The sequence below is a fragment of the Somniosus microcephalus genome, chromosome 15 (genome assembly GCF_052327205.1).
Source record: "Somniosus microcephalus isolate GS21.2 chromosome 15, FLI_Smic_1.0, whole genome shotgun sequence".
Classification (NCBI taxonomy): domain Eukaryota; kingdom Metazoa; phylum Chordata; class Chondrichthyes; order Squaliformes; family Somniosidae; genus Somniosus; species Somniosus microcephalus.
This window is the reverse complement of record NC_141001.1, coordinates 32075980-32089647: the sequence shown is the minus strand read 5'-3', so window position 1 is coordinate 32089647 and position 13668 is coordinate 32075980. Positions and strand designations below refer to the sequence as shown.

The window sequence follows — 13668 nt, the reverse complement described above, 5'->3', positions numbered from 1 at the left end:
GGAGTTGGCGGGGTCGTGATGTCGGTGCTCAGGTGAGTGATGGGTGCATGAGTGTAAAGGTAAGTGTGTTTGGTGTGTCTAAAGTGTGTAAAGAACTTTTACTTACCTGTACTTACCTTAACAGCCTTTCTTCCTGTAGCCATCTGGAGCCCATCACTCAGCCGGCACTTAAAGCTGAACGGCTGCGACCTGTGAAAAGTGACAGCCTTCAGCTTTGAGTGCCGGTGAGAGTTCTAACTGAGTCTGTGCAGAAGGACTCATGTTAGAACTCGGAATGTCAGTGTTTGACAGCTTCAACAGCTGTGAAACGCTGATATTTCATCTGTCAAGAACTCTTGACAGATGAAATTGCAGCCTGTGACGTCATCTGTTGCCGGGTGGCCCTTAATTGGCCTGCTGAGCCCGCTTTCTTCCTGACAGGTTCGGGAAAATCTACCCCGATCTCTGGCCCACTCTCTCTCTCTGGCCCACTTTCTCTCTCTCTCTGGCCCACTCTCTCTCTGGCCCACTCTCTCTCTCTCTCTCTCTGGCCCACTCTCTCTCTCTCTCTTCTCTGGCCCACCTCTCTCTCTCTCTTTCTGGCCCACTCTCTCTCTCTCTCTGGCCCACTGTCTCTCTCTCTTTAGCCCACTCTGTCTCTCTCTCTCTCTCTCTCTCTCTCTCTCTCTCTGGCCCTCGCTCTCTCTCTCTCTGGCCCACTCTCTCTCTCTCTCTCTCTCTCTGGCCCACTCTCTCTCTCTAGCCTACTCTCTCTCTCTCTCTGGCCCACACTCTCTCTCTCTGGCCCACACTCTCTCTCTCTCTCTGGCCCACTCTCTCTCTCTCTCTCTCTCAAATTCAAATTTTTTCAAATTCAAATTCAAATGCTTTATTGGCATGAAAGTTTACAGAGAACCATATTGCCAAAGCTTACATAGCAAAAAGGTACATTTTCAAACATTTTGTAGGTGTCAATCGATTTGACATTTGTTGGGTACATACATATTACTTTTAAACAATATTAATTTTAAACAGTCTTTGTACTTCATTTGGTACGTTCAATATTAATTTTAAACAGTCTTAATTTTAAACAGTCCTCAGGTTGTGACATGTTGTTACATATTTGGCCCCAAGGTATGGTCTGTCTCCTTCTCCCAGGACTAATCTCAATTTTGAGACAGGTCATCCAATTCCTTGAAATCTGGGGTTGTTTGGCTTAGCTTGTTGAATAATATGTTTCTTGATGTGTTGAATTTTTCGCATTTTAGGAGGAAATGCATTTCTGTTTCAACCTCGCCGGCCAGACATTTATTCTATTCTCTCTAGGCTGCCAGGATTTCTTGTATCTGCCTTTTTCAATTTCCAGTTGGTGGTCGCTTAGTCTGTACCCTGGTGAGGGTCTGTCTCTGTTTTGTGTCTCTGATGGTCGTGAGGTAGTCTGCCAGTTTATATTCTCTTTTTAGGGCCCGGTAACATTCTAATCTGCTTTGGCTTTCGGTTATTTTGTTCCAATGTTCCAGGTAGGTTTCTTTGCATTGTTTAATGATTTGGTTCACTCGGATTGGTGTTTGGACGGCTGTGTTGGTCTGGGGTTGGTCAGGGTCCGGCTGAGCTTAGTTTCAGTAGCAGCTGACTCAGGGGACTCTTTTCTGGGTTTAGCTCTTGGGTCTGAAATGCTTTGAAATGAAGGGTGTCTGGGGAGCTAGATTTGAGGTGATTTAGGAAGTTTAGTGCTCGTTTTTGGATGTTTATTATCAGTGGGTATCTGCCTAGTTCGGCTCTGCATGCATTTGTTGGCGTTTTTCTTTGGATGCGAAGGATGCTTCGGCAGAATTCTGCATGTAGGGCTTCTATTGTGTGTTTTTCCCATTTGGTGTAGCTTTGGTGATTTTAGCGGGCCCCATACTTCACTACCGTTACAGTGCAATGGGCAGGATTATGCTGTCAAATATTTTGAGCCAGATTTTGATTGGGATTTGGATGTTGTAGAATTTTCTTTTTATTGCATATAGGGCTCTTCGGGCTTTTTCTTTAGTGCATTCACTGCTATGTTGAAGCTCCCTGATGCTGTAATAGTTAGACCAAGGTAGGTGTAGCTCATAGTGTGTCCTATAGTGGTATCACTGAGGGGTAAACTGGTATTTGTTTTCCTGACATCTGGGCCTTTTTTGAAAATCATGATGTTGGTTTTTTTTAGATTTACTGTTAGAGCCCAATTTTGGCAGTATTTGTCGAGTAGGTCTAGTTGTTGCTGTAATCCCTGTTCTGTGGGAGACAGCAGAACCAGGTCATCCGCATAGAACAGGGATTTCACTTCTCCATCCAGGAGACGGAGACCTGGTGACTCGCTTTGCTCCAGCATGTCTGCTAATTCATTTATGTATATGTTGAACAGGGTCGGGCTCAAATTGCAGCCCTGCCGGAACGCCTCTTCTCTGGGTGAAGAAATCGGTGCGTTTGTCTCCAATTTTGACCCCGCATTTGTTTTTCAGATACATTGATTTCTCTCTCTGGCGCACTCTCTCTCTCTCTCTGGCCCACTCTCTCTCTCTCGCTCTCTCAATTCAATTCAATTCAATTCAAATCGCTTTGTTGACATGATAAGGTACATCTTATGTTGCCAAAGCATCGAAAAACATTTATGGTTGAACACATAAATGCAGATCTATTCATACAGTGTATAAACAGATATATCCCTGAGTGTATAAATATACATTCAATATAATTTGTATATACTCTTTTCTTAGGTTTACTGGTTGTCCCTCTGTTTATGGCAAGCTGTAACATAGTGTGCCGCTAAGGTTACACAATTTCTCTCTTCCCCTAGTAGGTATGGGAGTTTTTGGTCGTCATTCAAATTTCTGAATTCAGGGCATATTTTTGTAAATTTTTGGTAGAAATTCTCCCTGATGCCCTGATATTTTCCTCAAGCTGTGAGGAAGTGCCTCTCTGTCTCCACCACTCCCTGACTGCAGTGAGAGCATATCCTGTCCTCTCTTGGCAGCCGGGTCTGTCTGTGTCTGCCTTTTTCGATGGCCAGGCTATGTTCACTAAGTCTGTACCTTGTCAAGGTTTTTCTCAGTTTGCTATCCTTTACCATGGTCAGGTATTCAGCCATGTTGTATTGTCTGTTTAGGGCCAAGTAGCAATTGAGTTTGTTTTGGGTTTTTGTTGTTTCTGCCCAATATGACAGGTATTTTTCCTTTTGCTTAGTGACAATTGTGTTGGGTCGAATTCTCTGTGCTACGATGTCACTGTCCTGGGGCTGTCTCTCTCTCTCTCTCTCTCTGGCCCACTCTCTCTCTCTCTCTAGCCCACTCTCTCTCTCTCTCTCTAGCCCACTCTCTCTCTCTCTCTCTCTCTCTCTGGCCCACTCTCTCTCTCTCTCTGGCCCTCTCTCTCTCTCTCTCTCTCCGCTCTCTCGCTCTCTCTGGCCCACTCTCTCTCCCTCTCTCTGGCCCACTCTCTCTCTCTAGCCCACTCTCTCTCTCTCTCTCTAGCCCACTCTCTCTCTCTCTCTGACCCACTCTCTCTCTCTCTCTGGCCCACTCTCTCTCTCTCTCTCTCTCTCTCTGGCCCACTCTCTCTCTCTCTCTCTCTGGCCCACTCTCTCTCTCTCTCTCTCCGGCCCACTCTCTCTCTCTCTGGCCCACTCTCTCTCTCTCTCTCTCTCTGGCCCACTCTCTCTCTCTCTCTCTGGCCCTCTCTCTCTCTCTCTCTCTGGCCCACTCTCTCTCTCTCTGGCCCACTCTCTCTCTCTCTCTCTGGCCCACTCTCTCTCTCTCTCTCTCTCTGGCCCACTCTCTCTCTCTCTGGCCCACTCTCTCTCTCTCTCTCTCTGGCCCACTCTCTCTCTCTCTCTGGCCCTCTCTCTCTCTCTCTGGCCCTCTCTCTCTCTCTGGCCCATTCTCTCTCTCTCTCTGGCCCACTCTCTCTCTCTCTCTCTCTCTGGCCCTCTCTCTCTCTCTCTCTGGTCCACTCTCTCTGGCCCACTCTCTCTCTCTCTCTGGCCCACTCTCTCTCCCTCTCTCTCTCTCTCTCTGGCCCACTCTCTCTCTCTATCCCACTCTCTCTCTCTCTCTGACCCACTCTCTCTCTCTCTCTGGCCCACTCTCTCTCTCTCTCTCTCTCTCTCTGGCCCACTCTCTCTCTCTCTCTCTCTGGCCCACTCTCTCTCTCTCTCTCTCCGGCCCACTCTCTCTCTCTCTGGCCCACTCTCTCTCTCTCTGGCCCACTCTCTCTCTCTCTCTCTGGCCCTCTCTCTCTCTCTCTCTCTGGCCCACTCTCTCTCTCTCTCTCTGGCCCACTCTCTCTCTCTCTCTCTGGCCCACTCTCTCTCTCTCTCTCTCTCTGGCCCACTCTCTCTCTCTCTCTCTGGCCCTCTCTCTCTCTCTCTGGCCCTCTCTCTCTCTCTGGCCCATTCTCTCTCTCTCTCTGGCCCACTCTCTCTCTCTCTCTCTCTCTGGCCCTCTCTCTCTCTCTCTGGCCCACTCTCTCTGGCCCACTCTCTCTCTCTCTCTGGCCCACTCTCTCTCCCTCTCTCTCTCTCTCTCTGGCCCACTCTCTCTCTCTCTGGCCCACTCTCTCTCTCTCTCTCTGGCCCACTCTCTCTCTCTCTGGCCCACTCTCTCTCTCTCTCTCTGGCCCACTCTCTCTCTCTCTCTGGCCCACTCTCTCTCTCTCTCTCTGGCCCACTCTCTCGCTCTCTCTCTCTCTAGACACTGCTGCCACCCTTTCTTTGTGCCCCGTTGCCTCTTTTCTTTTGCCACTTCCACCAGCAGCTCACATCACCGGATAACAAGAGTAGCTCCTCTGGACACTGTGCCTTGATATGAACATAGGAACATAGGAACAGAAGTAGGCCATTTAGCCCCTCGAGCCTGTTCCGCCATTCAATGGCCAATCTGTGACCTAACTCCATATACCTGCCATTGCCCTATATCACTTAATACCTTCAGTTAACAAAAATCTATCAATCTCAGATTTAAAATTAACAATTGATCTAGCATTAACTGCTATTTGGGGAAGAGAGTTCCAATTTCTACCACCTTTTGCGTATAGAAGTGTTTCCTAACTTCACTCCTCAAAGGCCTGACTATAACTTTTAGGCTATGTCCCCTAGTCCAAGACTCCCCAACCAGCAGAAATAGTTTCTCTCTATCGACCTTATCAGTTTCCCTTAATATCTTGAAACTTCGATCAAATCACCCCTTAACCTTCTAAATTCCAGGGAATACAATCATAATTTGTGTTATCACTCCTCGTAATTTAACCGTTGGAGTCCAGGTATCATTCTGTTAAACCTACGCTGCACTCCCTCCAAGGCCAATATATCCTTCCTAAGGTGTGGTGCCCAGAACTGCTCACAGTGCTCCAGGTGTGGTCTAACCAGGGCTTTGTATAACTGCAGCATAACTTCTACCCCCTTGTACTCTAGTCCTCTAGATATAAAGGCCAGCATTCCATTCGCCTTTTGATTATTTTCTGTACCTGTCTACGACATTTTAACAATCTATATACATGGACCCTAGGACCAATGTTCCCTTTAATTTTTTTTGAGAGCGCAGCCCTTTTAAAATACTGCGCATGTGCGGTTTTTCCTATTTAAAACCCGGAGAGTCAGCTGCGCGGGAGCTGCAGAGCGCTGTGCGGCCGCATGGCCGCGCACCTTAAAGGGAACATTGCTTTGGACCTCCACTGTTTCTAGCTTTTCACCATTTAGAATGTATTCTGATCTACCCTTTTTAGGTCCAAAGTGGATGACCTCACACTTGCCTATATTGAAATCCATTTGCCACAGTTTTGCGCATTCACTTAGTCTATTAATATCTCTTTGTAATTTTATGCTTCCATCTAGACTGCTTACAATGCCACCTATCTTAGTGTCATCGACATACTTGGATATGTGGCTATCATCTAAGTTGTTAATAAATATGGTGAATAGTTGAGGCCCCAACACAGATCCCTGCGGGACACCACTAGGAGTTAAATGCTTAGAAAATTACATTTGTTCTGTTTAATTCAAAATGCGACGGCACACATCAATTTAAAGTGAAAAATATCAAAGGATCGTACAAGATAGAAATGAGGCAAATGCATTTTCTCTGCTGACGTTACCTGTCTAGTAGCTCCCAATCCTCTCCGCCCCATCGGTCCCGGAATTCTTCTGTGTTCATTCCTCCGATCTTGTCAAAATCACTTTTAAAGATACCAAACAGTCCAAACCCATTTACTTCCCAGTACCCTTGAGGATGCAGTAAAAGAAAAAGAGGGGTCAATGTTTGGGAACTCATCTTGATGTGAAGGAATTGCTCAAAGAAAGCTCATGGACTAATTATAACTGGCACACAGACAGTAGAGCACTTCAAGCTTGGCTGATAATGGTCCATCAGTGTCTAAGTGAAGTGGGCAATATGGCAACGTAAAAGCAACAAAACTGGATGTGGACCTTCAATTTTTGTTTTTCAAGTTTTCTCTTGAAGGTGTTGACCCCTCGCAGGGGATAAGGTTTTACATGTGCCATCCGCCCTCTGATACCTCACTCAATTGGCGACTCCTCACGTGTGAGTCTTGACATGGAGGTTCAGCAGGCTATTTGAGTACATAAAACTCTCTTTTAAATATCCTAAATATCCGGAAATCTCTCTTAACCGGCAAAATTCAGGAGCAGGTTCAGGTAAGTTTTACTATATATTAGTGGTCGTGTAACCGGGTTTCCTGCACCTGTGGCCGTGCAACAGGGACTCCTGGATCTGTGGCCATGTAACTGGGACTCCTGCACAAGTGCCGTGTACAGGGCTCCTGCACCTGTGGCCGTGTACAGGGCTCTCGTACCTTGGTAAGTATACCTCTCTGTAATCCGGACTTTTTGATCAACCGGCACCACGTCGGTCCCATCGGTGCCGGATAAAAAAGAGTTTCCTGTATATGGACACCAAGGCCAAGCCTGATTCTGCTCTCAACTAACATCTGCATGTGCACCTTCCAACAGGGGTCATTGGATGGCCATCAACACAGGTAGCTTGGATCCTATTCACCACCCCCCCTTACTAGCCCATGGAGCACTTAGCCCAATTATCACCAAATTATCACACCCTAACTCAGCTTAGATGGGGGAAATTAAACCTGGACCCTTCTGGTTTGCATGGCTGGGTGTCTCACTGGGCCCTTCCCATTGGGTCTTGGATGGATGAGCATCTTCAAAGCTAATTTCCGGGGTCTGTATTTCAAGCTTTGAAAATAAATTAACCGACACCATCCGGTCGCATCTTTATTAGTTACCAGGAATGTAAAGGTTAGACGGCACCAAATTGAGATTACGGGGGGTGACACTTTAATGAGATCACTCCACTTGCAGCAAGTATATTAATTGGAAAAGTAACTGAAGAAATTCTCCCCACCAATTGTGTCTGTTCTGTGTCTAACTCTGTGATAATGAAACAGCTTCAAAAAAATAGGTTCCGAACTCTTCACGTTAGCAGTCTATCCTGCAAACCTGCAATTACAGCCAGAAGGAGATTCCTTATCTGCCTGTCATGAAACACTAGAGCCACAGGCTGTAAGAGAAAGATGAGGAAGGTACAGGATAATAAATCACTTGTCCTGTAAAACTGCTTCCTCGCTGTAATGTGTAATATTACAATTCTGCAGCTGGAATAAGCACTACATTAGAAAGTGCCAGACTGAAAGCTCATCAATCCCCAAACAGCATCAGCGTCTGTCGTTCATGAGCTATAGCAGAAAATAATCCAAATATGATCCACTGCACTTGAATGCAACAGTCTAATACATTTCTAGAGAAAAGAGCCCCAGCCTGTTCAATCTTCCCGGATAGGTATAACCTCTTACTTCTGGTATCATTCTAGTAAATCTTTGTTGCACTTCTCCAGTACCTCTATATCCTTTTTAATAATATGGAGGCCAGAACTTTTCACAATACTCCAAGTATGGTCGAACCAAGCTTCTATACAAGTTTAACATAACTTCTCTGCTTTTCAATTCCATCCCTCTAGAAATGAACTCCAGTGCTTTGTTTGCCTTTTTTGTGGCCTTATTAACGTGTGTCACTACTTTTAGTGATTTATATATCTGTACCCCCAGATCCCTTTGCTCCACTACCCCATTTAGACACTTATTTTCCAAGGAGTACGTGGCCTCCTTATTCTTCCTATCAAAATGTACCTCCTCACACTTATCTATATTGAAGTTAATTTGCCAATTACATGGCCATCCTGCAAGTTTATTAATGTTTTCCTGTAGTTTATTGCAGTCCTCCTCTGTATTAACTACATCCCACAATTTGGTGTCGTCCGCAAATTTTGAAATTGTACGCCTGATTACTGAGTGCAAATCGTTTATGTAAATGGTGATCAACAGTGGTCCCAGCACTGATCCTTGTGGAATACCACTTGCCATCTTTTGCCAGCTTGATTAACTACCATTAACCCCACTCTCTGTTTTGTAGCCAGCTTGCTATCCATTTTGCTACTTGCCACCTGACTTCACATGTTCTGACCTTAATCATGAGTCTACTATGCGGTACCTTATCAAAGGCCTTTTGAAAATCCAAATATATTACGTCTATCGCATTACCCTTATCTACCCTTTCTGTTACTTCTTTAAAGAATTCAATAAAATCCGAGTTGACTACTCTTTATTATATTTTCAGGTCTAGATATTTTTCTATTACATCTTTGAGTAAGGATTCCATTATCTTTCCTACCACCCACGTTAAGCGAATTGGTCGATAGTTCCCTGGACTTGTTCTATCTCCCATTTTAAATACAGGAATCACATTCACTGTCCACCAGTCCTCTGGCACGTTACCCTTTTCTAATGAATTTTTATATATATCTAATAGTGCCTCTGCTCTCTCTCTTCCCTAACTTCTTTTAAATTGATGCAAGTGGCACAAATACGTGATCTGCTGTTCCTGCTCTTGTGCATGAGCTCATTGTGACCTAGGCTGCAGCAAGTAACTTGTTGAGATTTCCGTAACCCTCGGTACTGTGACACTCATCCAAGCCTGTGAGGATGGATGGGTGGGATTTTAGTGTGTGGACATTACCTTTATACGAATAGCCTGCATCCCTGAAGAAAAACAGGAGTTCGCTGCTGTCTGGAGAGGCAAACAGATCCATCTCCAGAGGCATTCTGGCCTGGAATATCTGATTGACTCACCTCCTCGTGAATTTTACACTTGTGGGGATGGATGGTGAAACAACAACAACAACTTGTATTTATATAGCGCCTTTAACGTCGTAAAATATCCCAAGGCGCTGCACAGGAGTATTGCAAGACAAAAAAAACCCAGCAGAAAGGATCTGCTGTTCTGTTTATTCCTGCTAGACTGTAAATGGAGATTACTCACTTGCTCAGAGATCAGCAAAGTGGTTGTGCTGAATTTAAGCAGAGGGGTCGTGAGAGAGTCACCCCCGATATATGTCATGGACTTCATTGCATTGTGCCTCTACGCACACTGAGCTGTCTTAAGATATGGGATTGGAAGTAACCTAGGGCTAGTTTCCAGCATCAGCCCTCAGCAGCTGATGTGCCCAGTAGACTAGGCCAGGTCCATTTGCCCTGCACTCTGATCCTCTGTAGGCAAGATCCTCAATTAGATCAAGAATGCAAACGCCTTTTTTTGTGTTACTTATGGGGCAGCTGAAGTAGAAGAATCATTATAAGAACTTTCCTGTGACCACCAGGTGAAGTCATAAGCTGGGTCGTGATAGACGTGCACCAGCACGGGAGCAGCTGAAGGCTCTGATAAACAAATCTGTTGGGACTGTGAATATGGCCATCACAATCTGTCCCAGTAAATTTCGCTTGGCTGGGATCCCTCAAGAGAACAATCAAGTCCCTGAGAGCCCTGAACTGGCCTACTGGGAGGAAAACCTTCTGTTGGCAAATTTGGGGAAAAAAAGCTCCTCCGTATCATTAAAGTGTAAATCATGAGAGAGATATGGATGAACAAAGCCATTCAGCTCACTCATCCAGAAAGGATCTACAGACCCCTCCATCACAATATCTAATTGTTTCTGAAATAATTTCAGCATTTTAGTCTACGACCCTCCCCACTATTCCGAAGGAAGAATATACTCAAATAGTGTGCGCGTGGCCAAATGAAAGTAAACTTTGACATCCAGTCATGTGACGATAACCACATGCTGCCGTGCGGTCTTAAGATGGAAGGTGGCCTGCCTGCCAGAAGATCACTTACCATCAGGCCCACTGGGAGAGCTGCCGCAGCCCAATCGCATCACGATAGGGGCATATGCCAGTTTCCCTTCTATACAGTGCTTTCTGATATTGTCTATGATGCTGATGGGGAAGTGGATGTGCAGATCACACAGGAACAGAACCGTGTGGCTGTCCTGAAAGAGAGAGACAGAAACAACATCACGTTATTCCATAATAACAGACATTTCAAAACTCTTTTAGTCCCGGTAGGGAAAGGGAATATCCTCGACTGGCACACGATCGAGGTTAAAAAGGTACAGTAGTTTGGAGAAAGAAAAAATAATTGTGCCCATTGAGTCTGCTCCTTCCAACAGATCAAGTACATAAGGTCATGGACTCTCCATTGGCTCCAAGCAGCCATTCATTCAGGGCACAGCTGGGAAAATGACAGCTTCAGCACCAGTAAGTGGAATAAAGCCTCAGCTCAGTGGGTAGCGCTCTGGCCTCTGAGTCAGAAGGCTGTGGATTCAAGCCCCACTCCTGAGACTTGAGCACAAAATCTAGGCTGATACTCCAGTGCAGTACTGAGGGAATGCTGCACTGTCGGAGGTGCCGTCTTTCGGATTAGATGTTAAACCACTCAGGTGGATGTAAAATATCCCACAGTACTATTCGAAGAAGAGCAGGGGAGTTCTCCCTGTGTCCTGGCCAACATTTATCCTTCAACCAACACCTAAACCAGATGATCTGATCATTTATTTCATTGCTTTTTGTGGGAACTTGCTGTGCACAAATAGACTGCCATGTTTCCTACATTACAACAGTAACTGCACTTCAAAAGTACTTCATTGATTGCAAAGCACTTTGGGACATCCGGAAGGTCATGAAAGGTGATATGTATATGAATACAAGTCTTTCCTTCTTTAAAGAAATACAGAGGGCGAGGCAGCGAGACTAGTATAGTAAGTTACAGTACAGCTGAAAACTGCTATGGAAAATAAATGATTTTCATTGTACTGTAGAATGAAATGATTATGCCTCTCCCAATGATTGTAGATCCCTCAGCTGTTACCAACTTGTCCCTCATGGAGGACCTACAATTATATTTTTAGCCTTGCCTCCTCCCTGAATGTGATGGGGGTGGCTCCATAGGGCGGTAACTTGCCCATTATTTGTATGTATACCTCAAAACAGACTGTCGGCAGGCTAGTCAACTGTAAAGAGCATCACAGAAAAAGCCTGATCACATTCTCACCTAACATTCACACAGGTACCTTCCACCGGGGGCACCAGTGATCAGGAGTAGGAACCCTAACTGATTTTCTCCCCTCCCTAGCCCAGGGTTGTAAAGCCTATCTTAGCACCCACTGCTAACTCAGCACAGCTCAGGAATTGAATTTGGTACCTTATGATCATATCACTACACTGGTAGGCAGGGTTGCCTTATCCACTAGGCCAGTGAGGGGGGCGGGAAGCTATATTTTTTGGCTTTTAAAGGTAATGGTTCTATTGTGCTGCATTAGATGAGGAAGGCCAAGTGACCAATTCTAGCTCATCCATCCAGAACTAACTTACAGTGCTTCCATCACAACATGCAACTGTTTCTTAACTAGTTTTGTCTCCACCAACTTTCTTCCAAGTCCATTCCACATAACAGTCTGTGTGAAGAACTTTTTGATGTTTGCCATTTGTCAGCTTGAACCTCCTGTCGTGGTTTAATCTTAAGTAGCGTTCTGGATTTACTTCCTCTATCTTACGTAGCTCGAAAAGATAATTTCCTTTCCAGACCAAAATAGAAAGTAAACACAAAACTCCAGCCAAGCACAGCAGATGCAGTATTACCGATAGGGACAGTTTTCCAGAAGGTGGAAATGTTAAAGGAATTTGTCAAAGCAACCCAGAGCCAGCAGTTTCCCATCATACAGCAGTGACGCATCCTTCTCTTTGAGAGAGAGATAGAGAGAAAGAGACACAAAGCGATATGGACACCGATCGAGAGAGGCATCATTCAGACTTTTTAGTTCATTTCCTGCGTCACTGTTCGTGAAACACTTTTGGGGGGCTCTTTTTGGTGCTATATTGCTTGTAAATGAGAAGACACAAGTGGGCACATGAATAAATAGACACTTTTTTTGCAGTATAAATAGATATAGAGAAAATAGCAAATTAGTTTCCAGTGGTGACAGAAAGGTAATGGAGTACTTCACAATGTAGGAGTGTGTGCTCACCAACATTGGACAGACACCCACCCTACATATTAATAATGATTCAGAACAAAACAAAACCTAGTGAACAATAAGATCAGTTTATTGATCTCTTTTTTTTCCAAGTTGAACTGAAAGCAAAAAGTAAGAAAATAATGAATTTTAGTATACTGAAGGATGTCTCAGAATTATGTATTAGTCTTTTAGATTTAATATGATAGAAAAATTACAGATTGATAAATGTGATCCATGGTTTTTATGTACTGATCAAGCTGAAGGTTTTAAAACAAACACAAGGAGCAGCAGAAGGCACATATTTGCATTGTTATTCCATGTGAACACTGACTGTAGAGTGAGTCCAGGGGTGGGGAGTCTGACTGCAGTTAGTCCAGGGGTGGGGAGTCTGACTGTAGAGTCAGTCCAGGGGGTGGGGAGTCTGACTGTAGAGTCAGTCCAGGGGTGGGGAGTCTGACTGTAGAGCGAGTCCAGGGGTGGGGAGTCTGACTGTAAAGTCAGTCCAGGGGTGGGGAGTCTGACTGTAGAGTGAGTCCAGGGGTGGGGAGTCTGACTGTAGAGTCAGTCCAGGGGTGGGGAGTCTGACTGTAGAGTCAGTCCAGGGGTGGGGAGTCTGACTATAAAGTCAGTCCAGGGGTGGGGAGTCTGACTGCAAAGTCAGTCCAGGGGTGGGGAGTCTGACTGTAGAGTGAGTCCAGGGGTGGGGAGTCTGACTGTAGAGTCAGTCCAGGGGTGGGGAGTCTGACTGCAGTCAGTCCAGGGGTGGGGAGTCTGACTGTAGAGTCAGTCCAGGGGGTGGGGAGTCTGACTGTAGAGTCAGTCCAGGGGTGGGGAATCTGACTACAGTCAGTCCAGGGGTGGGGAGTCTGACTGCAGTCAGTCCAGGGGGTGGGGAGTCTGACTGTAGAGAGAGTCCAGGGGTGGGGAGACTGACTGTAGAGTCAGTCCAGGGGTGGGGAGACTGACTGTTGAGTCAGTCCAGGGGTGGGGAGTCTGACTGTAAAGTCAGTCCAGGGGTGGGGAGTCTGACTGTAGAGTCATTCCAGGGGTGGGGAGTCTGACTGTAGAGTCAGTCCAGGGGTGGGGAGTCTGACTGTAGAGTCTGACTGCAGTCAGTCCAGGGGTGGGGAGTCTGACTGTAGAGTCAGTCCAGGGGTGGGGAGTCTGACTGCAGTCAGTCCAGGGGTGGGGAGTCTGACTGCAGTCAGTCCAGGGGTGGGGAGACTGACTGCAGTCAGTCCAGGGGTGGGGAGTCTGACTGTAGTCAGTCTAGGGGTGGGGAGTCTGA

The 13668-nt window shown here is 45.9% G+C and overlaps 1 protein-coding gene across 3 annotated transcripts in view; it reads right to left on the bottom strand.

Annotated features, from left to right (window-relative positions):
- LOC147106611 (N-acetyl-beta-glucosaminyl-glycoprotein 4-beta-N-acetylgalactosaminyltransferase 1-like) overlaps positions 1 to 13668 on the bottom strand; it is a 950756-nt gene that overhangs the window by 5127 nt on the left and 931961 nt on the right. For 2 of the 3 annotated variants that reach the window (XM_086007621.1, XM_086007623.1), the window contains exons 18-19: positions 10202 to 10355; positions 6097 to 6223 (exon numbers count right to left, since the gene is read on the bottom strand). In XM_086007621.1, the coding sequence (XP_085863747.1) occupies positions 6097 to 6223; positions 10202 to 10355 (281 nt within the window). Of the gene's footprint in view, positions 1 to 6096; positions 6224 to 10201; positions 10356 to 13668 lie in introns of those variants that run through there. The other variant, XM_086007622.1, reaches the window with a different exon arrangement.